The sequence below is a fragment of the Mustela lutreola genome, chromosome 9, assembly GCF_030435805.1.
Source record: "Mustela lutreola isolate mMusLut2 chromosome 9, mMusLut2.pri, whole genome shotgun sequence".
NCBI classification, from domain to species: Eukaryota; Metazoa; Chordata; class Mammalia; order Carnivora; family Mustelidae; genus Mustela; species Mustela lutreola.
The window spans coordinates 72,288,223-72,314,999 of NC_081298.1; the positions used below are offsets into that span (position 1 = coordinate 72,288,223).

Here is a 26,777-nt window from a genome sequence, read left to right on the forward strand (position 1 = left end):
GCTGGTAGAAACCTCCCTCCTGCCCTCTTGCCCCAAGCTCTGGTTGCTCGGAAGAGAATCTAGGGAAGTTGGAACATGGGAAAAGGAGACAGATTGAGAGACTCTTGTGAATCTTGGGGTGTTTGGTTAATAGTATCAGAAGCTGGACTGACAGAGACCCTTTTCCTTAAATACTAAGTCAACACTGGAGACAGTATTCGTTAGAAATGTAACAGGAGATGGCTGGAAATTTGTCTTTTTTTTTTTTTTTTTTTTTTTTTTTTTTTTTTTTTTGAGAGAGAGAGAGAGAGAGGAGGGGAAGGGGCAGAGGGAAAAGGAGAGACAGAGAATCTCAAGCAGGCTTCATGCCCAGTGCGGAGCCTGACACAGGGCTCATTTCACGGCCCTGCAATCATGATCTGAGCCAAAATCAAAAGTCAGGTTAAATACAAAGTAAAGCCCATTAGACCGGGCTTAACCAACTAAGCCACCCAGGTGCTCCAGGAATTTGTCTTTTAAAGGAAGGAGTGTTAGGGCTTACATTCATCTTCAGTCCTCTGAAGCCCGAAGTCAGCAAGGTGAATCAATGATGCTCTAGAATGACCTTTTCTGTGACCTTTAACTGATTAGTAGGGTTCCCAACTCCATATGCTGGGAGCCTAGGCTTGCGCCTCCTTCTGCTCCATCAGAATCTGGTCTTGGAGGAGACTCCACTGACAGTCATTTACACTTTAGTGAGAATATGTCATTGTACTCTCTCTCCCTGGATATCTGCATTCCAAGACTGAATTTTCCCATGAAAGTTGCTATTGCTACAAAAGACATTCCAGCCTTCCAAGAGCAGGGAAGGAGTTATCCTGGGTAAGGACAATGTTAGTTCACATATTTCTGTTGCAGAGTGACCTAACTCAGTTCATAGACCAAGGGGGAAATTACTGGCTCGTACTGGTGGGAAGAAAGCTGAGGATTTGGGGGAGGAAATGCAGGCGCCAGGCTCAGAGGGCACCGCTGGGCTAAGGCAGGCCTGCCTCCACTTCCCTTTGCATGATTTCCTGCTCCCTTCTTGCAGGCTGAGGCTCTCTGTGGCCCAGGAGGGAGGATAGTCCCTGCCCCAAAGCCCATGCAGGCAGGATGTGGTGGACAGGCACTCAGCATCCATTCCACACTCTTTTTTAGAGGGCTGTCCTGTACCGCAGAGACTAGGAGGCTGAAAACTACATTCCCCAGACTCTCTTGCAGCTACCGATCTGGCTGAGATTTCGATTCTGCATGTTAGATGCGCCTGCACAAGATGTGAAAAGCAGATGGAAGAGAGAGCCTGTGCCCCTGCTGTTGGCTGCTGACAAGGGGGTATGTCTGATTTTACTGGAGTGACTTCTTTACCAGGGTGGCCTTTACACAAATGGCTGCTTCCCAATTGTAGGAGAGATAGCAACCCTCTCAGGGACCTGGCTGTCTTGGTATGTATTTCCCAAGAGTCAGTCCTGAGAGCATCACCCAGAGTCTTTTCGACTTTCCTGGTGACACACAGGCCATTTGATAGCCCGGGTTAAATACAAAGTACAGGCCATTAGACCAGAAAAAGAGTGACAACATGGTACAGCCAAGCAGGAAACCATTCCAGGACAGGGTCTGGGAAGGCTATTCAGATGAGCTTTAAGGAGGAGAAATGGGTAACATCTTTTAAAATCGAAAGACTGCAAATTCTGTGTCCCAGAGCAGGAAAGCCAAGTCTTGTAGTGATGCTGACTGATCTGTGAGTTGTCTAAGCATGGGGGACTGGAAGGGGCCTACTGGGTGCTGGAGATGCCCATCTCAGGATTATGGTCCAGGGGTCTCTCCCCGGGGGCTATGGCACCAGTGCCCCGCAAATTCAGCCGGGCTGTCAGTGTCAGTGACCTTGGTGGCCAGGTCAGAGTTCGTCCCCGATCATAAATCGCATCTGCTTAAACCAGCTGAACTGGATTCTATTGTATTAACTTGGCCCTGATTGGAGCACTGGGCTTAGCTCGTAACCTATAAAGGGAGAGGGACACTCCATCACCCTGATCCTTGGAATGCCAAGGAGGTGCTCCCCTGGCCTGGCCATGTGCCCTCCCTTAGACCAGTAACCATGTCTGAGGATGTGGAACCATGGGTGATCTGGCCTAGAGGGAGGGTGCCAGGTCCTGTACAGAGGCGCTCTCACTCTCTACATCCTCCTGTAGAGGAACTATTGCAGGGGATGGTGACTGTGTGACACTGCTCTGGTCCATGAGATGTCAGCAGAATGGCACCAGGGAGGCCTGGGAAAGCCACTTCCCAGGAAGGGTCCCTTCCTACTGCTGCTGTTGGTAACACAGATGGAAGACGAGGAGGTCTCCCACCTCGCCACCGAGGTGACCAGCATGAGAACCAGAGACAACACGCTAAACATGGCAAGTGGGAAGAGAGGAAGTGCTGGCCTTCCTGTCTTATGACAGCATCTGCCACCAGACTCTGGTTATTTGAATCAAATCCCCTTCTTCTGCTTCTTTAAGCTCCTCTCTATTGGATTTTCTGTTACTTGCAGCTGAATGCTTTCCTAACTAACACAGGAGGCATCCTGGGATTGACAAGTTTGCTAGACCACAGGGAGATGGGGTAGTTTTTCAATAGGACAGGACAGGGATATTGTTCCCAGACAAAGGGAATAGGAGAGCGTCCTAGACTGATGAAGGCAAAGGCTCCACAAGGTACTTTGATGGGCCTTATCAACAACCCCTAATCCCTCCTCTGCAGGCCGTATTACCCCAACTGTGGGTATGACCGACTACTGTGGTTTGTACCTCCTCAGTGAAAGCCAGCAGAACTGGGACCTGATTAAGAGGAGAAGGACTGTAAGAACCTGATCTGGAACGATCTGATGGGGGAGGAACAGAGAGGTTGGGGGTTGGGTAGAAGAGGTCTATAAACTCCCATATGTTTATGTGTTCATTGGGTGTTTTGATAAATACCGACTCCCACCCCCCAGCCCTGTGGCTGCCCTGGAGTTGGAGCTCTCTGACCCCAGAGCTTCTGGAATGGGCGTTGCTGTAGCGACAGACATAGGTTTTATCTGTGCTGTCCAATACGGTAGCCGTTAGCCACATGTGAGTGTTCAACACTTAAAATGTGGTTTCTGCAACCAAAGAGCTGAATTGGTAATTAATTGGTAACTTAAATTCATTTGAATGTAAATAGCTGGGTGTGGCTGGTGGGTATTGCACCAGACAGAATCCAGCAAGGTCCTTGACAGGTCCTGGAGGAAGCAGGGACACAGAAAGACAAAGGCCTGGAGCTCACAGAGGTTTCTACAGCCTTGGGAATGTGTGCAGAAGCTGCAGCTTTCAGCAGGAAGCTGGCCAGCCCACCGCAGGCACGTTTCCTTCCATCCTGTGTCCAGATGGCCAGTCCTGCTCAGTGCAGTCCAGGGAAAAAGATGGGGTACAAATGGTCCATGTTGAGTTAGGCACTTGGCAGGTGTTTGGGGAGCATGGTTCTTAAAGGCAGCCCCGTGGACTCTTTCATTTCTTCCTTACCCTCTCTCCTCCTGAGCCCCAGAATGACAGAGTCCAAAGGCCTGGCCCTCCCAGGGCTGACACAGAGAAGGATCCCAGGGAGGGAGAGAGGCCTGCTGGCTGCCAGAGAGAGCAGCAGTCACAGGGTAGAAGGCAGCACTCATGGCCTCTGGTTAAGCCTTTCTTTTAGTGATTCCATCAGCATCCCTTCTGTGAACATTTCCCTCCAAATGGAGCAGCAAGAGGCCATGGATATAATTTGCTTTGCCAGACTTCAGTTTTCTTTACTTATTTATTTTTTAGATTTAAATTCAATTAATTAACATATAGTATATTACTGGTTTCAGAGGTAGAGGTCTATGACTCATCAATCTTCTATCACACCCAGTGCTCATGATGTCACGTGCCCTCCCTCCTTAATGTCTAGCACCCAGTTACCCCATCCCCTCAGCCCCCTCCCCTCCAGCAACCCTCAGTTTGTTTCCTATGAGTAAGAGTCTCTTATGGTTTGTCTCCCTCTCTGATTCTATCTTGTTTTGTTTTCCTTCTCTTCCCCTGTGATCCTCTGTTTTGTTTCCTAAATCCCACATATGAGTGAGATATGAAAACTGTCTTTCTCTGATTGACTTATTTTGCTCAGCATAATACCCTCTAGTTCCATCCGCGTTGTTGCAAATGGCAAGATTTCAGGTTTTTGATGGCTGCATAGTATTCCTGTATCTATATACCACATCTTCTTTATCCATTCTTCTGTCGAGGGACGGCCTAGACTCCAGTTCTTTCAGCCAGTAGAGCACTCCACTATACTTCCCCTCTCTGGTCTTTTCACTTGCCACTGCTCCTGCCTGGAACATTTCCTGACCCTCATCAGCACGCTCAGTTTGGACAGCCTGCCTCTGAGGGCCGTCCCTGAGGAGGCCTTGGCTGCCTCCCCTGGGTCCCCCCATGGTCCAGGCTTTCCTGTGGATCTGAGGCACCTGTCCTGCCTATTGTGGTGCCCCGTCTCATAAGCCTGGAGCTCAGGGATGGTGAGGGCTATGCTGTCTTTCTCACCCATGTCTCTCTAGGTCCCGGGATGCCTGGGTAGCTCAGTCAGTTACATGCCTGCCTTTGGCTCAGGTCACAATCCTGGGGTCCTGGGATCGAGCTCCACATCAGGCTCTCTGCTCAGCTGGGAGTCTGCTTCTCCCTCTCCCTCTGCCCCTTCCCCCTGCTTGTGTTCATATGCTTGCTCTCTCTCTCTCTCTCAAATAAATAAATGAAATCTTTAAAAAAAAATTGGGGACCATCCCTAACAAGAGGGGTTGGCTGGCCCTAAATTGGACAGGTTACTTACCCCTCTGACCCAGGACAAAATGGGGGAAAGCACCAAATTCCTAGGGTAGGTAAGAGACAGTGAGATCAATATGCAAATTCTTGTCTGAGGACCTGGCTTGGTAAATGTAAGTTCTTTTTTCTTATCTTCTCCTTCAGAAAAACAGAAAGGGAACTGACCATAGAAGGGAGAGGGTCGGCTGCCTATTGGCATGGCTGGCAGTGGATCTAAACTGGCAAAGGACTCATAGACCTCCCATTTGAAAAGAAGGTAAGGAGCCCTTTGTGCAGGTGACTGCCCCACCTGAGCTGATCACACAACTGGGGCCCAGGGCCCAGAGAGAGAAGAGGATTGAGGGGCACCAGAAGTCGGGCCCCTCCGATGCCACAGCTGGCAAATGGGCCTTAGCTGGAAGCAGGGTAAGAGGACGCTTTCATTCCACTACAGACTGGCGTTTTTCAAACTGCTGGGTGTGATTCATCAGGAAATCAATTTAACGGCTTTGACCAGCATTAAAACAAAAGAGAACAGAAAATAAGATGCTGCCTGTCACTACAGTCCTATGAAACCTCTGGGGCTAGGGGCTAGAGGGTGAGTCTGTGGATTGAGGTGACCAGGGCCATACTTGAGGGACCCATAAACTACTTCTCAGCTGGAGGGAGGGCACCCCAAGGGAGAAGGGTGACCCAGGGATGGGCTGTGAAGTTTGCAGTATTATGATGGCCCCACCGGCAGAAGCAATCATTTGGATGGAACCTTCTTCCCCAGTTGGCACTGCAGAAGCTTCAGGGCTGCCTGGTTCCTCTCAGGGTGACCCTTGGCATTTGTGGAGATCTGATACTTTTCTGCTCTCAGCCTCTCATTTACTTTTCATAAGACTCCTAGGGTGGGGGGAGAGATGGGGTGTCCATGATATCATTATCCTACTTCAGAGATGAGAAAACCGAGGATCTGAGCCAGCAGGTGACTGCCAGATGCGGAACTAGATGTCAGACTCCCTAACTTCTAAGTGAGCCTGCTTTCCACACCATGATGAGAGTGCTCTGTGTTTAGAGTGTGGGTTCAAGACACTGACTGCCCATTGGGAGTACCTGGGCACCGCCCACAAAATTCCAATGTCTGCCTGAGCTCCTCCTAGGACCACTGAAATCAGAATCTCCACAGGGGCTGGACACTGGGGAAGGAGGTTGGCTGGCGGGGGTGGGTCGGGGGTGGACTGGGCATCAGTATTTTCTCAAGTTGCCTCAGGAGAATCTAGTGCAGGACCAGGATTGGAAACCGCTGCCACCATAGGGCCAGTTTCCTCTGTACTCATCTTCTCTCTGGGCCCAGCTATTAGAAACTGGCCCAGCCCCAGTTCAGCCAAGCTGCCTGCAAGGTACATTGGTGCCTCCCAGCTCAGATGGATGTCACTGTTGTTTTGCTGAGTAACTTCCCCAGGGAGCTGCTGCTGGGGCCCAATTCAAGGAGCTCAGGTCTCCTGGGGCCCCTGAGAGGAGGTGTGATCAGGGATGTGGGGAGACAGGAGGCTCTGACAGACAGACAGCAAACAGCTTAAAGGGGTGGCAGGCTGCATTTTATTCATCGTTAATTTCAACACCCTTCAACTCCTCTCTTGGAGTACTGCTCAGAAAAATAAATGTATTGTTTAAGAAACCCTGCAGGCTTGCCCCACATGCTCTAACCCCCCTCCTGAGAGAACACAGTAGCATAGAAAATGACTTGTAAAGCAAGAGGGAGCTTCCCTGGGGAGAGGGGAGAGGGGGAAGAGGCTGAAGGAAAGGAGAGGAGGGTCTCAGGCCCTGTGAGTACAGAAATCTCATCGCTTCTCAGCACTTAAGAAGGCGCCTGAAGGTGCCAGGGCTGCTCCTAGGAAGGGGGCACAAGTCCAGGGCACAAGTCCAGGCCCCGAGTCCACGCCGAGGAATGTGCCCTGGCTCAGGAATGGTTTTGGCAACCCTTCCCCCACCCCAGCCCACAGAGACTGCAGCAGCCTCCAGCCGCAGCCCTGCAACCCAGAGGCCCCAGTGTCCCTTCTGGACTCAGAAGGACCCGAAGCAGTCTGTCTGGCTATGCTTTCCAGACAGTGTGCGTGTGGAATTGTGCTTTTTGTTTGTTGAGAATGTAAAAAGTTACAGTAAGATGGAACCCGCCTGGCCCACAGCTCCTGGGGCCACCACTTTTGTGGGCCTCCATCCGCCTTGGTTCCCCAGAAGCTTCTCCTTTGGCTGTGAGGGCTCAGCTCCCCTCACCCCGAAGCACACAGGAAGAGGGCGTCTGTTAGAAGGCCTGTCTGAGGGGTGGAGGAGCCTGCGTAAATTTAGCAGCTATCTTCCACGGTTTGGCTTGGGTTTGGACGCTGGCTTCTATGTAAAACACAGATTCAAATGCATGCAGAGTGTATGTGAAACTCCCCCAAGGCAGAGAGGAATTTTCCAGGCCCTAGTAGATCTCCAGGGAGTTAAAAATGGGAAAGCTTTCTTCTCAACGTGATCCAGACTGGGATTTTTCCTTGGAGGAAAGGGGCTAGTAGCTCCTGGTAAGGCTGGTGTGTGTGAGTGTGTGTGTGCGTGTGCATGTGTGTGCATGCGTGCGTATACGTACACATGATATGGTGATGTGTGAAGCTCTTGGGCAAATGCCTAGGACTGTATAGCATTTTCCACAAGCTGAGGGCCTGACACAGCCTGAGCTTTCTGACTCTTTCTCCAGGCCCTGGGGACTCTGGCTTCAGTCAGAGCACAGAGGAGCCTGACCACCTGGCCTCGTTAGCAAGCAAGGATGTGGGGGGCGGAGGGCAGGCTTCCTTACCTGTCTGCTCATCCTGGAGAAGTCCCACAGCCACTCACTAAGACCCTGGCCTCTGTGTTGCTACAGCGGGTGGCAGGGCTGCTTAGAGCCCCACAGCCCCAACCTGAGAGGGATGAGTATGGACATAAGGTGGGACAGCAACCCCAGGAGCTGGGAGCGGGGGGAGTCATAGACCACTGGGAGCTACCAGCTGTGGCTCCAACTGGAGATCCCCACATGGTGGGAGAGGGCACAGTAGCTAAGAGGATGGAGCCTTACTTAGCTTGAGGTTCAGAAGAAACTGCACCAAAGAAAAGGGGTCCGTATCAACATTATTATTCCCGAATGATGGTAGGACCCCAGTTCTGGTTCTCGACACTCAGCAGGATGCCAAAGAGACCTTGAGGCAGGGGTCAGGGGTCCAGCAATCCCCCTAACTTCGGGAACCCAGCCTCTCCCCACCCCTCTGGGAAGCAGCCCCTGGCATTTGGGACACTGAGCCCTTTGGCCGAAGGTGAAGGACAACAATGTACTGAATTTGGGTGAGGGCACTAGGGGAACATGGGCAAAAACACAAGCATGACTCTGGATCCTAAGCTCCTTTTGTATGTTGGAGGGCTGGTGTTTCTCTGGGAGGTTGATGAGAGGGAAGGGTCCCTTCCCTGTCCCCATTCAGCCAGGCTTATGGCTCCTTCAGAAGCTTGCTCAAGCTGCTTGCAATTGTCTCCTTCCCAAGGCAAAGCAGTGGAGAAGTGAAAACAGCGAAGGCTGCAGCATGAGCAATTTAGGATAGACTTTAGGAAGCACTGCTGACAGAGAAGACTGCCAAGGAAGGTTGTGAATTTTTCTTCTCTGGAGGCGGGTCCTGCTCCCTCCCGTGGAGACACAGCTCTGTGCAGTCCTGTGTGCTGGTCAGTGCGATCCCCTGGACACCTCCTTGGCCTGTCTAGCTCAAAGAACCTCGTTAGCTAGGTCTTAAGCTTCCTGTGCTGTCGCTGGGGCTCATGTCCTCTGCATTGGCTGCTGTTTTGCCTGCTCACGAGTCCTCATGGTCTAGATGCCTCCGTCATGGGGCTCTCTCACCCCCTCTGTCTGCTTCAGATCCCCAAGTTATTGCTTGTTGCCTGGGTGACACCTCTAATTGGATGCCTTTTCATCTTTCCTTCTTTTAGAGGGATTGGCATGACAATGTATTTCTAGGCCTTATGAGAGGGCCTTGGTCTAGAGCATATGTGCCCCTCTCAGTGTGCTATCTCTGTAGTGTGACCCCAGCCATGGCTTGGGTGGGGCAGGGGTGTCACCAGCTGGCCTGAGTGATGGTCACCGTGACTCCTGAAGTGTGGGCCTTCAGGATTTAGTGAGACTGACCTCTCTTCTGGCCATTCCACCTCCCTGCCTCACCCACAGATTAGGGTCTGTGGTTTCAATCCCAATCCCAATCCCAATGAGAAATTAATCAAAGTAGCTAGAGTAACATTTGGATCCCAACACATTTTCCCCTTCTGGTCATGAATTGGAGCAGGGAAAGGGGAGGTTGACATTGAAGCATGACTCCTAATGTGTGTGCATGTGTGTGTGTGTTCCAGGCACATACGCTTCCTTCACTGCCGGGAAGGGAGATTTCATGGCCTCCCATGCCTCTTGGGCATACAGTATGAGGCATCCTGGTGTTTCTTCAAGACTTCCTGTCAGAAGCTGTGGATATTGGTGGGTCACACCATGTCTGACTAGACTCTGGCATTTGTCCTTGGGATGATCTCTTTAGATGAGGAAGATGAGCCAAAAGAGGATTGTTCCTTTACAGAGTCCAAGAGCCCCCTCCTTTCAAGGAAGGCAGCATCTGGCCTTCCTCCAGGTCAGGGACCCCTCTGCAGCAGAGGGCAGAGAACCAGTCCCTCAACTTGACAATCAACCAGCACAAAACGGATTCTAAAACCACTTCCATCCACCCCATCCATCAGCTCCCCCCGCTCCTGCCTTCCTCCACCTCCAATACAGACTGTGCGTGGAGAAAACAAATTCACTTGACTGTCAGTGGAGGCCAAACAGGGTTTAGAATGGGATCTGTCCGCAAAAACATTATGGGCCCTGGAGCCAAATTCTCTGACATTCTCAGGATGGCTGCTTTGGGTTCCTGGTGCAGCAGAGCTCGGACTCAGAGGAGGAAAAGGGGGTTTTGCAGGCTGTGCTCTGCACCCTTAGGGGGAAAACAAGCTGCTCAACTGGGAGTTAAGAACCGAAATCCACACCAACAAAGCAAGCTCTTGTCTGAGAAGACTCAGACATTCCTGATTGGTAATGAAAAGCATTCCCAAGGACAACACTGGTAGAAGAAAGGAGGGTTGGGGGATTCTGTGATGCACCCCCAGCCTCAGAGATCAGCTGGCTGAAGCAAAACAGGGCTCGGGGAGCCTGTGTGCTCCCCTCCCTGCGGCCACCCTGGGTTTCCAGCATTCAGAGTAGCTGCCCTGTGTGTGGGGCTAAATGCACCAACTCCAGGCTGAGAAAGGCCAGCTGAGCCCCTTACCATCCCAATTTCCAGATCTCTGGGAAATGCCACAGTCTGCAAGTCGGTGCTGTGTTTCATCTCATTGCATAATACTACACCATTCTCCGTGTGTAGCGGCTGTTCTATTTATATACATCGGTAGGCAACATATGGCTCTCCCCACCCCCACCTGTCAAAACTGTGACTACATCACTTCTGACGACCAGAAGGAAGCTGCTAGGCTGGGCCAGGATTCTAAATGCTGCGGAGGTAATTCAGAGCCATGAGAAGTTGCACCATATGCTTTGGGGTTGCCGGCTGCTTATGTGCATGGGGACAGGGTTTAGTGCCAGTCCGCAAAACCCAGGAATGGCCCTCTCCTCGCTGCAGCATGCACCGGGTGAGGGTCTGGGGTGCCACTTTCTCTCGCTCAGGAGGACAATCTGCCGGGGGCCACGGTTCTTCAAGAGGGGACCCAGGAGGAAAACAGGCTCCCCCGAAACCTGCCCTGGATAACATCAGACCTGGCCAAATAGTATTTCTTTAAAAAAAAAAAAAATTTTTTTTTTGGTTTGATTTTATTGGGTAAAGATTAAGAAAGCGCCAGCGTCTGAGAGAAGGAAAGCAAACCACGGCCGGCGGCACGCCAGCCTGCCCAGGGTCCGTGGCGCGGCCTGGCGGTCTACCTGGAGGCGCTGGTCTCCGCCAGCCGGTTGTTCATGATGCCCAGCGCGCCCACGCCGCCGGAGAAGCCGTTCTGGCGCGTGTTGACGCACACGCTGCGCGGGTAGCCGTTGGCCGTCTCCGACAGCTGCTTCTGCAGCAGCGCCAACGACACCTTGTTGGAGGCCGTGAGGTCGCGCATGGAGATGAGCTCGCCCGACAGGCGGCGGCCCTCGGCGTCGCTGTCGCGGGCCGCGGGGTCGGCGCCGAGTGCGGCCAAGCGGCGGCGCAGCCGGGAGCCCGGCGTGATGGCGTTGCGCCGCGAGAGGGGCGCACCGGGCGCCGGGCAGCAGCGCGCGCAGCAGCGACAGCTCAGCTTGCGCAGCATCCAGTTGAGCACCTGCTTGATGAGGATGGAGATGACGTTGAAGAGCGAGTAGATGCAGCACACGCCGAGCAGGATGAAGAGGAAGTTGCCCAGGCGGTAGAGCCCCTGGTTCCGGTAGGCGGCGTGCTGGCTGCTCACCAGGTCCCCGAAGCCGATGGTGCTGAAGGTGACGAAGCAGAAGTAAAGCGAGTCCACGTAGTCCCAGCCCTCCACGCTGGTGTACATGGCCGAGGCGCAGCACGATAGCAGCACAGCGAACAGGCCCAGGATCAGTAGCACATGGTACACCGAGGGCTTCCAGCCGGCCAGGCAATCGGCCTCCGAGAGCGCCGAGCCGCGGCGGAAGGTGGCGGGCAGCAGGCCACTGCGGCGCAGCTGGCGCTCCCGGCAGGCGCGCATAATGAAGGCCAGCAGCGAGATGATGCGCTCCAGGAAGAGGTTGAAGAACAGGATGGTCCCAGCGCAGCCGAACAACCCGTAAGCGATGAGGAAGGCCTTCCCGCCCACCGTCGCGGGAGTGGTCATGCCGAAACCTGGGGAGACAGGGCAGGGGTCAGCGAGGCCCTGGCTAGGCAGGTGGTGCCTGCTGGGTGGCGAGCTGGGCGGGCGTACGCAGGTGCTGCCGTGGCTTCTTCCCTGAGTGGCATCACTCAGAGGAGGGGAGACGGTGCTTAGACATTTCTCTCCCTTGGCGGCACTAGGCTTGGTTCCTGATTTCGGGACGATGCCTAAACTGATGGAGGAGACACATCCCTTGTCTTGGGGATCTGTAGATCGAAATGCGTAGGGCAGGATGGCCACTAGGAAGGACCCATAAAGACTCAGGAAATGAAACCACTGTGCAGACCACTGAGATACCTACAAAGCGACGAAGAGATGTCACCTGCTCTCCCACCCCTCAAACTGTTTTGTTTTTGTTTTAAGGTAGCCAATGCACATGTGGACAAACTTAGGAGAGAATTCCATAAAGTCTTCATTTTAACCGGGGTTACTAGGGATGGGGTAGAGTGTGTTCAGTCTGGGTAGCTATGCGAGATGGTCTCTAAAAGGGGGTTTATGAAACTGACAAAGATTGAGAATGAGTCCACAACCTTCAGAGAGTGACCTGGCTCTGTCCTTAAGTGTCCAACCTGGGGCCTATCCCATGACCTGAGCCGACTGAGCCACTGAGGTGCCCTTATCAATGGATTTCTGTGGGAGGCTTGACATCCCACCAATGTGCTCAGGCCCCTGCCATCCAGGGCAGTGCAGCTCTGCCCCTCTCACCTGAGCTCTCAGCCTACTTCTGCTGTGGTCTCTTTGTGGGACCCATGTTTGCCTCACTCTGGTTATAGAAGGTACAAAGACTTTGGCATCAAGATTCACTGCTGCCTGAAGTCTGAGCTGGAAATGGATCATCTGTCTGAACAAGCACCATGGCACCTTTCAGCTCCTATGCAGCAAAAATTCAAGGGCATCCCTGTGCAATGTATGCCCCCACGTCAGGAGGTCAGCCTGTGTGCTGCTACTGGTGGGGTGAACCAGCCCTGGGAACTGGGTGGAGAAGAGTTTTGTCTCACTTGGCTTACTATTTCCTTAAAAGAGCCAGAGAAAAAATTTATTTTCAGTAATTCCTTAAGCCTATATACTAATCATTCTCTAGATTCCCTGGAGGAAATCTCAGTAGCCTAACCATGGTCATTTTCTGCTTAATGACTTAAGTTAGGAGGAAAGTTTATGACGATACCATGTTGAAGAAGATGAATTATATTCCTAGATTCAGATTTTGTCCACAAGACAGTAAAAACAAAAACGAAAACACCAAAACTATATTAGCAGTGTGACCAATTTAATAGAGGGACTTTTCCACAATCAAGGGGAGCCTGGGTGGCTCAATCTATTAAGCATTGGCCTTAGGATTGAGCCCTGAGTTGGGCTCCCTGCTCTGTTGGGAGTCTGGTTCTCCCTCTCCTTTTGCCCCTCCCCTGTCCATGCTAACCCCCATCCACACCTCTCTTTCAAACAAATAAAATCTTAAAAAAAAAAAAAAATCTTAAAAAGAAAAATAAAGCCCAACCTAAGCTCTTGAATTCACAAAGAAATCAGTTCTGAATCCATATGGTTATATGTGGTTATATGTGAAGTGAAAGTTTTTGTATTTGTGTGTGCATGTGCACATTTATATAAAGTCCTACACTGATGACCCAAATATCCAACAACATAACCAAGTCACAGTCTGTTCATACAAGGATAAAACATTGAGAAAGCATCGACCACAGCTACTTGAAATAATAAGAATGAGCCTCACAAAAGAATGTCAAACAAGGAAGCTGAGCACAGAATACCTTCCGTATTATTCCACTTATAAAAAACTCAAAACTGGGCACCGGGGTGGCTCAGTCAGTTAAGCGTCTGCCTTCAGCTCAGGTCATGATCCCAGGGTTTTCGGATGGAGTCCAACCTTGGGCTCCTTGCTCAGCAGGGAGTCTGCTTCTCCCTCTGCCCCTCCCCACTCGTGCTCACATACTCTCTCAAAAATAAAATCTTTAAAAAAAAATTCAAAACCAAGCAAAACCAAACTATAGTAATTTTTTAGGAATACATTCTTGGTTGGTAAAATTATAAGGTAAATCAATTTCTTTTTTTTAAGTTTTTATTTATCTGAGTAATCTCTACTCCCAACACAGGACTCGAAGTCGTGACCCCAAAATCAAGAGTTGGATGCTCTCCCAACTGAATCAGCCAGGTGCCCCCCCCCATTTTAAGTTTTTATTTAAGGGAAGTAATTTGAATAAAAGAATTGAAATTTCCCCTGGGCGTGGCAGGGGGTAATAAATGGGAGGGAATACAGGGGCCTCTGGGATGTTGGAAATGTTTTGTTAATCTAGATAGTGGTTACATGGGTGTTGTGTAATTATCTATGTGTTTTATGAGGGGTTTGGTTTTTTGTTTATTTGGTTTTTTGTACTCATGATATGAAAAACTTAAAAAACCTCCTAGACTCTTAACCCTAAGAGACCTTAATTCTGACCTACCTTTCACTGTATAGGGGAGGGAGCAGGATCAGAGGGGACATGGCCTGCAGCTTCTTGGGGCACATACCATACATGTGTTCTGGCTTCTAGTCTGGTGCCTAGACCATTCTACCCAACACTGCTTCTAACACACTGAGGAAAAATAGCACCTGTAATAGGGGATTCCTTTGCTAGATTCCAGAAGAAATGGAAAGTCCTGAGCCTGGAAAATTAACAGCTGCGTGAGAGAATATAGGATTTTCTGAGACAATGGGATTTTCCCAATCTTTAGGATTTTTAGCTGAAGTTCCAAACATAAGAGTGACACATGGTATGTTATCCTCTATTTGAAAGAGAAATTCTAGATACATCTATGCCGGATTACTAGAAGTCCAAAAATGGGTCTGGTGACTAGCACACCTCATCTCCAGGCTATATGGAAAAGGCTAGAAATTATCCAGGGATAATGGGAGATGGTCATGAAGTAGCAGAGTTTTTGTGGCGGAAGGTACTGTGTCATCCTGGACCCACCTCCAGGGCAGGTATGGGGGGTGCGGTCAAGAGCGTCTCTGGTTGCAGCCTCACTTCCGGAGGCTAGCCAAGCTGCAGACACTGGGAGGCCCAGCCAGGGCCACTTGTTGCAGTATAGCAAGAGTTTGGGGAGAGCCAGAGGTATTTCCTAGAGTCTAAAGCTGTGCTGGAGCGTTCTCTGGATGGGAGGCTGGCTGGAGCAGCCCACACAGGCAGGGGTGGGAAGAGGAGAGCGGTCTGCCCTTCTCATGATGCTTGTTGCATCAAGTATGTGTGAGAGTGACACGGTCGAGCAGAAGGCAGCCAGATCTGAAGAGACTCTGCCCAAGACAGTTGCTGCTGAATGCAGGGGCCCCTAGGAATAGGAGGCTAAGGGGCGGGGTGCTGGGACAGCGTTGGAGGTACTCACAGGAGGTAGGATGGAGAGGGCTGGCCCACTAAAGGAATAGCGCAGGCATCTCCAAAGACCCAGAGATGGGCCCCATGAACATGCATGTTCGTCCCCACAGTGGCCACGGCAGTGCTACCAGCAATAGCTAAGAAGGGATTATAGTGGCACCAGTGATGTCAGACCAAGAGGCAAACAGATTGCCCCTCTCTCACTGCAGGCCCCTTGAACTGAGGGCCAGGCCTCAGCCGGAGGGAGAGGCTGAGCTTTGATTAGAAGTGAATTTGAAGATTGGATTTAGATTAGGTTGAGATCGGACTGGATATTTGAGACTGAGTTTCAATTATAAAATAGCTGGTACTTTAAAAAAAAAAAAAAAGACTAATTAGAAAACTCTAGCATTTGCTCAAGATGTGAAGGGATCCAAAGCAAAGTTATTTAAGAGACCAGATGAAGACCATTTCCCAGGTCAGGCCATTGAATAAACTGGTTCCACCTGGGCTCAATGCAGGGAAGGCCACCCCACCCCCACCCCACCCCCGCCCCGCCGCCGACACACCCCCAACAGGCCTCCTAGCTTCATCTCTGCAACAGCTGTGAGGGAGGCATACCCCACTGCACAGACGGGAAATCAAATACTAGGGGGGTAAGTTGTTGTCAAGGCCCCACAGCATGGAAGGGTAAGCTGAGACAGAAACCCAGGTCTGCCAGTACCCACCATCCACATTCTTCCCACACTGCCTTCCCAGGGCACTGAGGGTCTCCACTCCTCCCAGAAAACCTAATTTCCATTCTCCAGGGCTGGCAGCCAGAAGCGTGCTTTCGTATGGGGAGGAAAACCCTCAGTCACTACTCCTGTCTCCAGGCAGTCCTCTGTCCCCTTGTGGCTCTCTTTCCACTGGCCACTGCTGGAGAAAGGGGCCACTGATCCTCCTTTATGTTCCCACCAAGGTGGCTTCTTCACCCCTCTTGTGGCTCAGTGAACACAAGTGTGACTTTGTAACCAGACTCAACCCTGGGCTTGGTTAGGGACAGCAAGAGGAACGCAAAGCTGAGGGGACCTCTACTTTTGGCTAACTGGCTGATTGCCCACAGGCAGGGGACTCATCTGCCTCACAGGACTGCCCCTACCTGACCTACCTCCTAGTCAAAGGCCATGCCCTCTATCAGCAGCATCCTTGGATTCCTCCAAACTCCATGTCTGGCTTCCCAGACCCTCTCTGGAGCTGTGTATCTTTCTTTTTTTAAGATTTTATTTATTTATTTGAGAGACAGAGTGTGAGCATAAGTAGGGGGAGAGCAGAGGGAGAAGGAGAAGCAGATTCCCCACTGAGCAGGTAGCCTGATGCAGGGCTCAATCCCAGGACCCTGAGATCATGACCTGAGCAGAAAGTAGACACTTAACCAACTGAGCCATCAGGAGCCCCTCTTTTTTTTTTTTTTTTTAAGTTTTACTTATAATTTTTTAAAAGATTATTTATTTGAGAGGAAGAAAAAACATGAGTGGGGTGAGAGGCAGAGGGAGAAGCAGACTCCCTGATAAGCAGGGAGCTCAAAGTGGGGCTCAATCCCAGGACCCAGAGAGCATGACCTGAGCCAAAGGCAGACACTTAACCAAGGATAAGTTAAGGATACGTCTCTTCCCTTGACGATGGGATTGAGAATGAGAGGAGTTTCCTTACTAACCATTCTCCTTCCCTGAGGGGGTGTGGCCTTATCCTAGGGCCCCTTTAAGGTACACCCCGAGATATGCTGCTGGAAGACCAACACCCACCCATTCACTCCGTCAGCAAACACAGTTTGGCAGGTTTTGTGCTGGGCTCAGGGATATGGTGGAAAACCGGACAGATGCAGTTTCTGCCCTCACAGAGTATCTGGGCGGAATTCTTAGACGTACTGATTTGTATTTCTCTGCTGCCGCAGGCTCACCCCCAGGCCAGGGCACAGAGTTTCCTTCCTGCCCCCACAAAGAGGCTGGACCAGAACTTATTCTGGGACCTCTGCATGGCCACGACCACAGGCCCAAAATGGTGCCAAATGCTTGACTGGCTGTGGTCCCATCATCCCAGAATGAAGGGAACAGGCAGATTAGGAGTCTCTCTGACAGCACAGACAGCACCCAGTCAAGGTCCCTCTCACCAGCCCTATTCCTGAGGTCTGGCTCTGTGCTTACTGTACCTCCTTTTGCTTTCCTACAGTAAACGACACAGTCTGCTTAGCTCAAGAGATAGGGTGGAGGTGACAGTTTACCCTCCTTCCCCCATTCATACCCACAGCCTCAGAGCTCTGGGGGAAGGGGAGGATGCTGAGGCCTTGGGGTCAGGCTTCTTGCTGAGGGCTGAGGGTGGGGGTGTCGTCTGTGCCTAGCGCTGGTGTCTAGCCAGGTGCTTCCCAGAGTAGAAGAGCTGTCCCCCAAGCTCTGGTAACCTATGGGTTGCCAGGCTGGCCCTGGAGGGGGGCCTCGAAGCCTTAGCGGAGAAAAGGCAAACCCAGCCATCCTGAGAGTCCCTTCCCTCCCCCAATCACACCCTGCAGAGGCGTAATCTGTCCCCAGTTTAGCACCAAGCCTGCTGTTTTGTTTATGCCACAATTGATCTGCCATCCCAGTTTGCAAAGAGCAGACACTTGGGGGCTTTATTATGCCACTTTGACAAAAGCTGTGAAGCTCGTTTCCACAGCCTGTCTGGTGCCGCCTTCGCAAATGGGGCCCTGGTGACAGGGCCTCTGGAGTTCAGCTCCAAGAGGCTGGAATGGAGATGGGGAGGCTGGTACTGATCTATGTCGGGTGCTCCTGGCTGGCCCCTTTGGGCTGGACACTGGTCGCATGTCCTCTCATCCAGTCCTCCCAGCCACCCTGTGAGAGAGGCATCATCAGCCCCAACAAGGACAAGGGCTAAGGGAGCTGAAGGCTGTTGGCTGAGTTCCAATTTGTAAGTGACTGAACTGACCCTGAAGCCCCTTCTGCTGGGCGGGACAGAGGGGCGTCTTTGCTCTTCACTGGGGAACATTTTCCTGGCCACTCTACAGTGTCAACTTGGAGAAGGGGAGATATAATTTATAGCCCAATCCAGTATACTTTTGAGAGTAAAAGGGGCACTAGTAATAATTTCCCAGAATAGCATGGAGAAATCAGAGGGGATCCAAGCAACTGGGAGCTATGATTAAAATGCAGATTCTAAAGCAGAGGCTGGTTAGGTCAGCTGGTTAGAGTGTGGTGCTAATAAAATGCAGAATTCAAGGCGGTTCCACTCCAGAGGTTTATTTTGTGGGCCATGAAAATGGCCAGGAATCTGCATTTTAACCAACGTTCCCTCATGATTCTGATGCAGACGGGCTAAAGCTGGTTCTTTAAGAAACAATGTTACAACGTAGCCCTGAAGGTCCTGCTGGTCGAAATTTGCCTGATTTCAACTATTTTGATTTAAATGTCTTAATTTCTTTAAAAAAAAAAAAAGGCTTTATTAAGGTATAGTTAATACATAAAATTGTAAGGATATTTAAAGTGTATGTTGTTGATTCAAATTTCAAGTGGCCTTCAACGCTTGTAGCAGATATTGTAGGTCTCCTTAAGAACACGTCCCACCATGGGGCACCTAGGTGGCTCAGTGGGTTAAAACCTCTGCCTTCGGCTCAGATCATGGTCTCAGGGTCATGGGATCAAGACCAGCATCAGACTCTCTGCTCAGCGGGGAGCCTGCTTCCCTCTCTCTCTGCCTCCCTGCCGACTTGTGATATCTCTCTCTCTCTCTCTCTCTCTCTCTCTGTGTCAAATAAATAAATAAAATCTTAAAACAACACAAAACAAAACGCATCCCACCTCCAAACGCTGTGTGAGGTAGTCAGACCACTTGAAGAACCACCCCACGTCCAGGGGCAGGCTATGCACTGGTTTAGCCAATGGAAACGACCCATCCCTTACCGGGATTGGCTCAAGGATGGATAGGCCTAAATCAATCAGGGCAGGACATTTTTCTGGCTACAGAGATGCGTGCAAGAAGGGGCATTTGACCCCATTCAGGCGAATCAGATGAAAGGAGATTTTCTCTGGTAGTTTTTGGGCAGAAAGATGGTCACTCCAGAGCCGCCCTGGATGTGGAGGGAGCGGAAAGTGGCCACAGGAGTTGCGGACAGCCATCCGTGGCCATGAGGTGGAGCCAGCCTTAGATGAAGCTGACATGGCAGGTGGCTGAGTGGAGGCAGCTGAAAGAAATGAGGCCATTATGACCCCAATGAGTGGTCAAATCAAGCTGCCCCTGCTGTCCAACCTACCTCCAGACTTCCAGTTGCTTGAGCCCATAAACCCCTTTTCCTGCTTACACCTTTCATGACACGCAACCAAACCAAATTACTAAAATCAACTGCTGTGATGGTGAAGGGCCTGGGCAAGCAGCTCAGGGTCCAGGAAATAGGACCAGACTTGAACTCAAAGATTTGACCTCTGTTGTGGTCTCTATGGGCCAAGTGTGAAGCAAGTTGGTACCGTGAACTTCTGAGCCTCCATTTCTTCATCTGTAAAATGAAACCTCCCAATGGGAATGCTCTTTGTAAACTGTAATATGCTATGCCAGCCTATGTTCCTGAACATGATAGAATAGACTTAATGGTTTTGGGGTGGAGAATTCCCCAAATTAAAAAAAAAAAAAAAAAAAAAAGTGGATGAACGGTTATTTATGGCAGGACTTTTCAGAGTGCTTATTGTGTTCCTGTGATTTATGAATTTGAGGGGCAGTCCTAACACTCTCCAGTGTTCCCCATACTAATCTGACCACAGATTGTATTTGCCTCTAGTGAACTTGAGTGTTTCCAAGAATAACCTTTGGGAAATGCTGCATTCTACCCTCATGAAGACTTAAGGATGAGACATTTTAAAAAATGCTTGAGGAGTACCCACATTTTTCAATAGTCACCGTGACAATGCAGTGCCTAGAATAGAATAGCTCCTGCTTTGCAGAACGTGCTTGAGCTAAGCTTGTCGAATGAATAAATAGACTCCCTCTGCTTGTTTGGAGCAGTGATTCTCAAACTAGATGGCCTAGGACCCACCTGGAGATCTTGATGGATTCTGGGGCAGGGCTCCCAATTCTGCATTTGTAATCTGGCTTCAGGTGATACTACTCCAGCCGGTCAGTGATTTTTATTTTAAGTAGCAAGCACAGATGACTACATCATTAATTACCTTCAGGGGCCTGTCTCCACAATGAGACTGGAATCCCTTGCACTTGGGGCCACATCATACTGGCTATTTGGAACTGTTTCTCAGGTTTTAATCCTAGTTCTACCACTCCCTGGCTGTGTGTCTTTAAGCAAATTAATTAACCTCTCTGTGCCTGGATGCCCTTAGCTGTAAAATGCAGATAACTTAGCTACTTCAATAATTTTTTGTATTGAGTTAATATATGCAAAATACTTAATGCCTAGCACATTAGGAAACCCTTAATAAAGATTTATTAATCTTTCTCTGCTCTACAGTGAACCAGGAAATCTTATGTAAAGTCAGCAATCATAGTTATTTGTTGACCAAATGACTGAAAGTAAAAATTTTAAGAACTTCTCAATGGTGAGCGTTACTGGGAAAGCACAGGAGTGGGATCAACAGGTAGGGATGGGTAAGGCCTCATTAGGGTTTCCAGATAAAATAAAACTCCCAATTAAATATCAAATCACTTTTTAGTATAAGTATGTCCCAAACACTGTGTGGGGCACACTGGCACTAAAAAGTGATCCATTTTTGGGTACTTGATTGGCTCAGAGAAGCATGTGACTCTTGATCTTGGGGTTGTGAGTTTGAGCCTCATGTTGGGCACAGAGATGACTAAAAAAAAAACAATAATAATAAAATTAAAAGTTATATATTCAAGAAGAAAAAGAAGGGTTACATATTGGGGTGCCTAGCTGGCTCAGTCGGTAGAGCAAATCTCAGGGTTGTGAGTTCGAGCCCCATGTATGGTGTAGCAATTACTTAAAAATAAAATCTTAAAGAAAAGTTTCACTGCTTATCTGAAATTCATATATAAATGGGTGTCCTGTATTTTTATTTGCTCAGTCTGGTCACTCTACCCATGGTTGCACTTGCCTGCTTGGCGCAGTTTTCTGGGAAGTTTTTCTCAACATCCTCATCTCATATGATCCTTTCTGACTGGCTAGAGGAAAGATTAACAGCCTCATTTTAATAATCAAGGAACCCGAAGCTCACTGGAGACTGGGTAATGCTCAAAGTCAGGCTAAGCAGCCAGGCCTTTCCCTGCCCCTGCCTCCTCAAGCAGGGAGCAGTGGGAGATTCCGGGTGGGCTACAGGGTGGAGGGTCCGATTTCCATGAGGCTGATCTGTGGCTAGAGCCAAGACACTGACTCTGGGGAGAAGGAGGGCGGCTCCTCTGTGGAGGAAGGCAGGGTATGTGAGAAGGCGTCAGGCCATCAGGCCAGAGAGACTGGGACACAAGCCCAGGCCCTTGGAACCTCAGGGCCTGTCCATCCTGCTGTAATCACTACCCTGGGGTCAGGGGAGGGGGTCGCGGGAAGAACCCCAGCATCCTGGGTAAGCCCCGAACATTTTGGGAGAGCTGGGGGCTGAAAGAATGGCTGGGAAAAGTCACTAAAGCGTTCCATGAGGAATAAAAATGTGGCGGGGGCTATTTATAGCTGACATGTACTGAGCCCTCACTACTTCCGGGCCCTGGGCCAAGACTTCACATATCTCCATACATTTGAAACTCACGAGGACTCCGTGAGGCACTGGGTTTCATTCATTCCAAGTCACAGCTGTTTTCCCTTGAATTTTAACATGCCTGAAACCAGGCTGCTTCTCACATTCGATGACCTGACATAGTTTATTTGGCAACATTTAAAATTCTTAATGGCATATACAATATCGGTGCATTTATAATCAATGGTGTGATTATAATCTCAGATGGGATGAACCACAGTGGGAGGCTATTATCATCCCCATTTGTTAGATTAGCAGATGTAGTCACATTTAATAGATAAAGACACTGAAGTTAAATAACTTGCCCAGATCACATAAGTGGCAGAGCCAGGATTTGGAAGGAGAAGAAGGAGATTGCAGTGCGGCAAGGGAGAGTCCAGTGCTGGGGAATTAGGAAGAAAGAGAGGTAGGTTGCTTTTGGCTGGAGCAGCAGGTCTTCACCGGGTGCGCAGGAGAATCGCCATCGCCAGGGAGACTTAAAACTGTCCCCAGTGCGCAGGCGCGCTCGCCCGGGCGCAGGTCAGAACCCTGGCTAAGGTCCTCCGGCTGGAACGTCTGGGAAATACTGACGGGGGAAGGCGTGTTTGCCCAGAAGGGTGGGTGCGGTTTCGAGAGGCAGGAAGTAGAGGCCCAGCCTTGAAAAAGGCGTGCGCTTCAGAAGAGTGCCAGGCCCACGGCTGGCTGTGCTGGGGGTTCAGTCTGGCCCCCAGAAAGTGTCCAGTAGCCCTTGCCAACAGAGTGTGCGTGACTGTGGAAGAAGGAAGAGGACGATGTGGGAGAACTTCCCCTCCACCTTGTTCTCAGGCGGAACATCATGGGAGGGAGCATTGTGGGAGTGAGGCCTCTAGAAGCTTCTCCAGCACCTGAGCCTGACATCCAGCAAAATGCCCTGCCTTGTATAAACATCCATGCTCTGGAAACCTCAAGCTGCATTAGACAAAACTGGCGAGTCTCCATTACTGTTCCTATTGGGTCGGGAAGGGCCAGGTCACCCTTCTTGGAGCGCTGGGAGCAGGGTCTGTGGTGTCAGGCTCTTGCCGCACTTGCTAATGGGGCAACATAGACATGTTAGTTCTCCCCGGAAAAATGGCCTGCCGACTGCCTACCTCAGAAGGTTATTGTGGGGAGTCAGTGAGGAGGTGGTTCCCCCAGCTTCCCACAGTGCCTGGGACATGCTGAGTGCTCACCAAGCAGCAAGCTTAATTGGCACGGGAGAGGCACAGCCCTTCCATCATGGCTCAAGGGCATCAGGTGAAACCTGCAAGCCAAGGGCCAAGCAGAGACTTAAAGTTTATGCAGCCGGGAAGCTCCCCATCTACCCATCCCAGATCCCACACTCCCACTGACTTTCACCTCTCCGGGCCTCAGTTCATTGGCAGTTCCAGGTAAGTGGTCCCACCCATTCTGGTCTTGTTTCAGGGCTCTGGTCCCTGGGCGGGGTGGGAGGCCCAGCTAGAGGCAGGCACGGCCTTCTTCCATCCCCAAATCCACCGTGGTACTGGGGTGGGATGCTGGAAAACAGGACTGTTGGTGTCATGGGCTGTTGTATTGGTTGGCACTTGTGGATTTGTCTAGATTGCAAACTCCATGGACAGCTTCCCAAGGCCAGTAGGCCTTGGTACCCTTCTCTCCATGGCTGAGCGTGGGGCGGGGCACACACAGGATGCTGGATGACTCAGGACAAAATGGCACCACTTGCAAAGCATCTGGGAAATGTGGGCCCCTCCTTCTCCCATTTGCTTTTGGCTTGTTCTGGGAAAGGTTTGAAGAGACCAGGTGGGGGTAGCTGAGAGGGCAGAGGATTAGGAAAAGAGGACTGAACCCCTCCCCACCCCACCCCCAAGCTGCAGGCTGGTGATGTTTCACACTAGAAAAGTTTTTGGTAAACTGTGAGCAATGGGGAAGTGACTTCAAGAACTAGTCGTGAACCTTGGCACAGCTTTTCTGACCAGCTGGGCTGACTTGAACCTCATACTCTGTGCAGCTTCTGTGGGATTAGGGTTTTCTCTCCTTACCAGAAATCATTCAGCAAAATGAGTTATTAAAAGCCAGTTAACTACTCCTGCCTCCCGGTAGCTCCTGCTTAACAACCTCTCCCGGGGAGCAGCTGTCAAACCCGGGCCCCACGGAGCTGGCGGGGAGATGAGTCATTTACATGGAGCCCATCCTCCGTCCTGCCCCCCAGATCTGTCCCTGTCTCTCTGATGACTAATTCTTCTCAGGGATGAGATCACTGGCCCTCCTGCCCCCCACCCTTCCCAAAGAGCAGAGCCCTAGCCTCAGTCCAGGACTGGGGGAGAAGACTCCAAGGTGAGGGGAGGCAGGACTGGTCCCTAGTGGGACCCAGGCCTGGCTGGCGGGAGCCTGGAGTCAGCCTAGTAACAGGAGGAAAGCCTGCCCTGGCCTCGCTCCTTGCTCTTGGACCCCTGGGGCCCTGTGCAGGCCTGGGGTGAGGCTGCTCATTCAGGGAGGAGCTTGAGAGCTCGCCTGCTTGGGTGTCACTACAGTGTCAACTGAGTCTCCAATCACCTCTAGGGGAGCCGTTGTTTTCGAGCCCATGTTGGTTCCTGAACAGCAGAGTCTGCTCTCCCATGGATAGTTCACCTTCTCTCAGTCAGTCCTGCTTTCATGTATCCCGACCTTCATCTGTGCCTGCAGAGCTCCTTCCCTTGAAGGAGGGCCTCTGTTCCCTACTGAGAGGAGACGTAGGGAGGGAAGTCGGGTGCTGGGAAGCTGGGTTCTCAGCCTTCAGGGTCAGGCACCCTGTGCACTGGGGGCCCATCTTCAAGGCCCTGGTCTGTATGAGGAGTTGTCGCAGCACTTGGCTCATCCCCCTGCTTCCCCTCACAGGAGGCCTGTGGGCTGCTCCAGGGGAGTGATGAAGACAGAGGAGAGGGTGTGATGTGGACAACCTCACTGTTAAGAGCAGCAGTGGGAGAAATGCTCTCGAGGGTCCCCGCAGAACCCCACATCTGCCCTGGTGCTCACCAACATGACCCCTGCCCTGTGGACCAGCAGACAGGCTGGGGGGGCTGCCACAGCGTCTCAGCTCAGAGGTCTCCGTTAGGGCCTGTCTGTGTCAGGAGGGATTGTACTTGTGGCCTCTGGACTGAGGCTAAAGAGTCAGGAGGGCCTCCTCTTCCCCATGGGGCATGGCTGCTCCTACTGCTTGTTCCGCTCTCAGCCACCTGCAGGGAAGGGTGCCGGCTGCCAGCTTACAGCAGGTGAGGGAGGGATGGACTGGGTATGGAGCCCTTCCCAGTGCCCAGCATTCTGCTGGTGTCTTCCCAGAGGTGCCCCCAGAGCAGCTTCTGGAGCTGGTGCTTCTGGTCCTTATTCAGGTGAGAAAACCATGGCCCAGAGATGTCAAGTAACGAACAAAAGAACACCAGCGCACAGGTCCCAAACCCGACACCCACGTGCTCTCCATTTGCCCTTTTGAGGCGCCACTCAGCCTTTGGCTCAGAGAATACCCTGTGATCATGCCCCAGAACACCACAGCATGATGGGAAACTGTGGCCAGAATGCCTGCCCTTGGTCTGTGGCAGGAGTGTGCATCAGATCCTGAGTGACTGGAGGTGGAAGCTGGGGCTTGGTGGCGTTAAGGGCCTTGTTCAGAGTCCCAGACAAAGGCAGACAATGGAATTCCAGCTCAGGTTTGCCCAACCCCACATCCCACGTTCCTCATCTGCTTGTCTTTAGCCTCCCTAACCCCATTCACAGAGAAAGCTGATGCCTTGGAGCCCTCCTTCTGCAGACTGCCCTGGGGGGGACTGTCCTGCTCCAACCTCACCAAGCTCCCAACAGGAGGACCCAGAATTTCTCACACTGGCACTCAAGGCCCACTTTTCTAGCATCAGCTTCCCTCATTAAACATTCGTCAGGCACTTGGGTCCCCTCCGTGCCTTATGCAGACACACACGTTCATTCACCAGGAATTCATGGAAAGCCTGCTCTGTGTCAGGCACTGGGACAGGAGGCAAGCAAGATGGGCAGAACTGCAGCCTGCCCAGAGCCTAGCATGGCGCAGATGCTCCACAGACACTCCTCCACCACCATGTCTTTGCACCTGCTGTTCCCCACCTTGCAAGGCCTGTGGTGACTTCTTTCCTTTCTTTATACCTCTCGAAGCCCATTCATCACCTGGCGGTACATTAGCTCTGCGGTGGCCCTGTACTGTTGACCATGTCCCAGAGTGTTCTTTACCCCTTTGTGCTTCTCTGTGTTGCCTTGTCGAGGAGGAAGACCAAGCCCGTGTCTTATATTTCCCCTCTCCCTGTACAACATAGGTGCTCAGGCAAGAGCTGCTGAATTCCCAACGGAACTGGCACGTTGTCTAGTGGTCACCCAGCAGGGCCCATCCCAGAAACATGGTTTGTACCTTAGTTTACGTGACTTCATCTCACATGTTTTTGAGGTCTGCTTTGTGCCTGCCATGGGTCAGTGGAGGGAACACTGTGATGGACAGTATCTATCGTCTGGGCCCAGCAGCCAAAGACTACCAGGAACACCCCTGTGGACACACGAAATGGAGTTTCCTGACTCATTGAGACAAGGGAGAGGTACACCATAGGGAGCTATGGGGTGTCTCTGCCAGCAGGTATCAGAAAGGACTTCTTTCGGTTTTGGGTTTGAGTTAGGTGGGTTTGGGGGAGGCACCAGGAAGCAAGGCTTTGCTCTGGATTGGATGCTGCCAGGAAGCAGGGAGAATTCTAGGAGTGGACGTTTTGATAACTGTTACCTAGAGGGTGGGAATAATGGAGCAAGGCCATAGCCATGGTTGGTAAAGCAGCAGCAGTCGGTCATGGTAACCAGAGGGGGGTGTCTGGTCATGTGGGTGTCTTAGATGATGTTCTTACGGTCTGTGTTCAGACATGACTATGGGTGAGTGGTCTTCTTATCTTACTCCTCTGTGGTCATCAAGGGGCCTCGTCTGTTCTCGGTGTCCTTTGGAACTGCTTATGTTCCATGCCTGAACACTCAGTCTAGATGTGAGCACTCCCGGCTTGCAGGAGCTGCTT

The 26,777-nt window shown here is 51.2% G+C and overlaps 1 protein-coding gene across 1 annotated transcript in view; it reads right to left on the minus strand.

The window, feature by feature from the left end:
- Nucleotides 1–6,709: 6,709 nt before the first annotated feature.
- The window catches only part of KCNK12 (potassium two pore domain channel subfamily K member 12), a 52,247-nt gene continuing 32,179 nt past the window's right edge, over nucleotides 6,710–26,777 (minus strand). Inside the window, exon 2 of the mRNA XM_059134743.1 lies at nucleotides 6,710–11,674. Within this exon, the coding sequence (XP_058990726.1) occupies nucleotides 10,773–11,674 (902 nt within the window). The 3' untranslated portion in view covers nucleotides 6,710–10,772. The remainder of the gene's footprint in view (nucleotides 11,675–26,777) is intronic.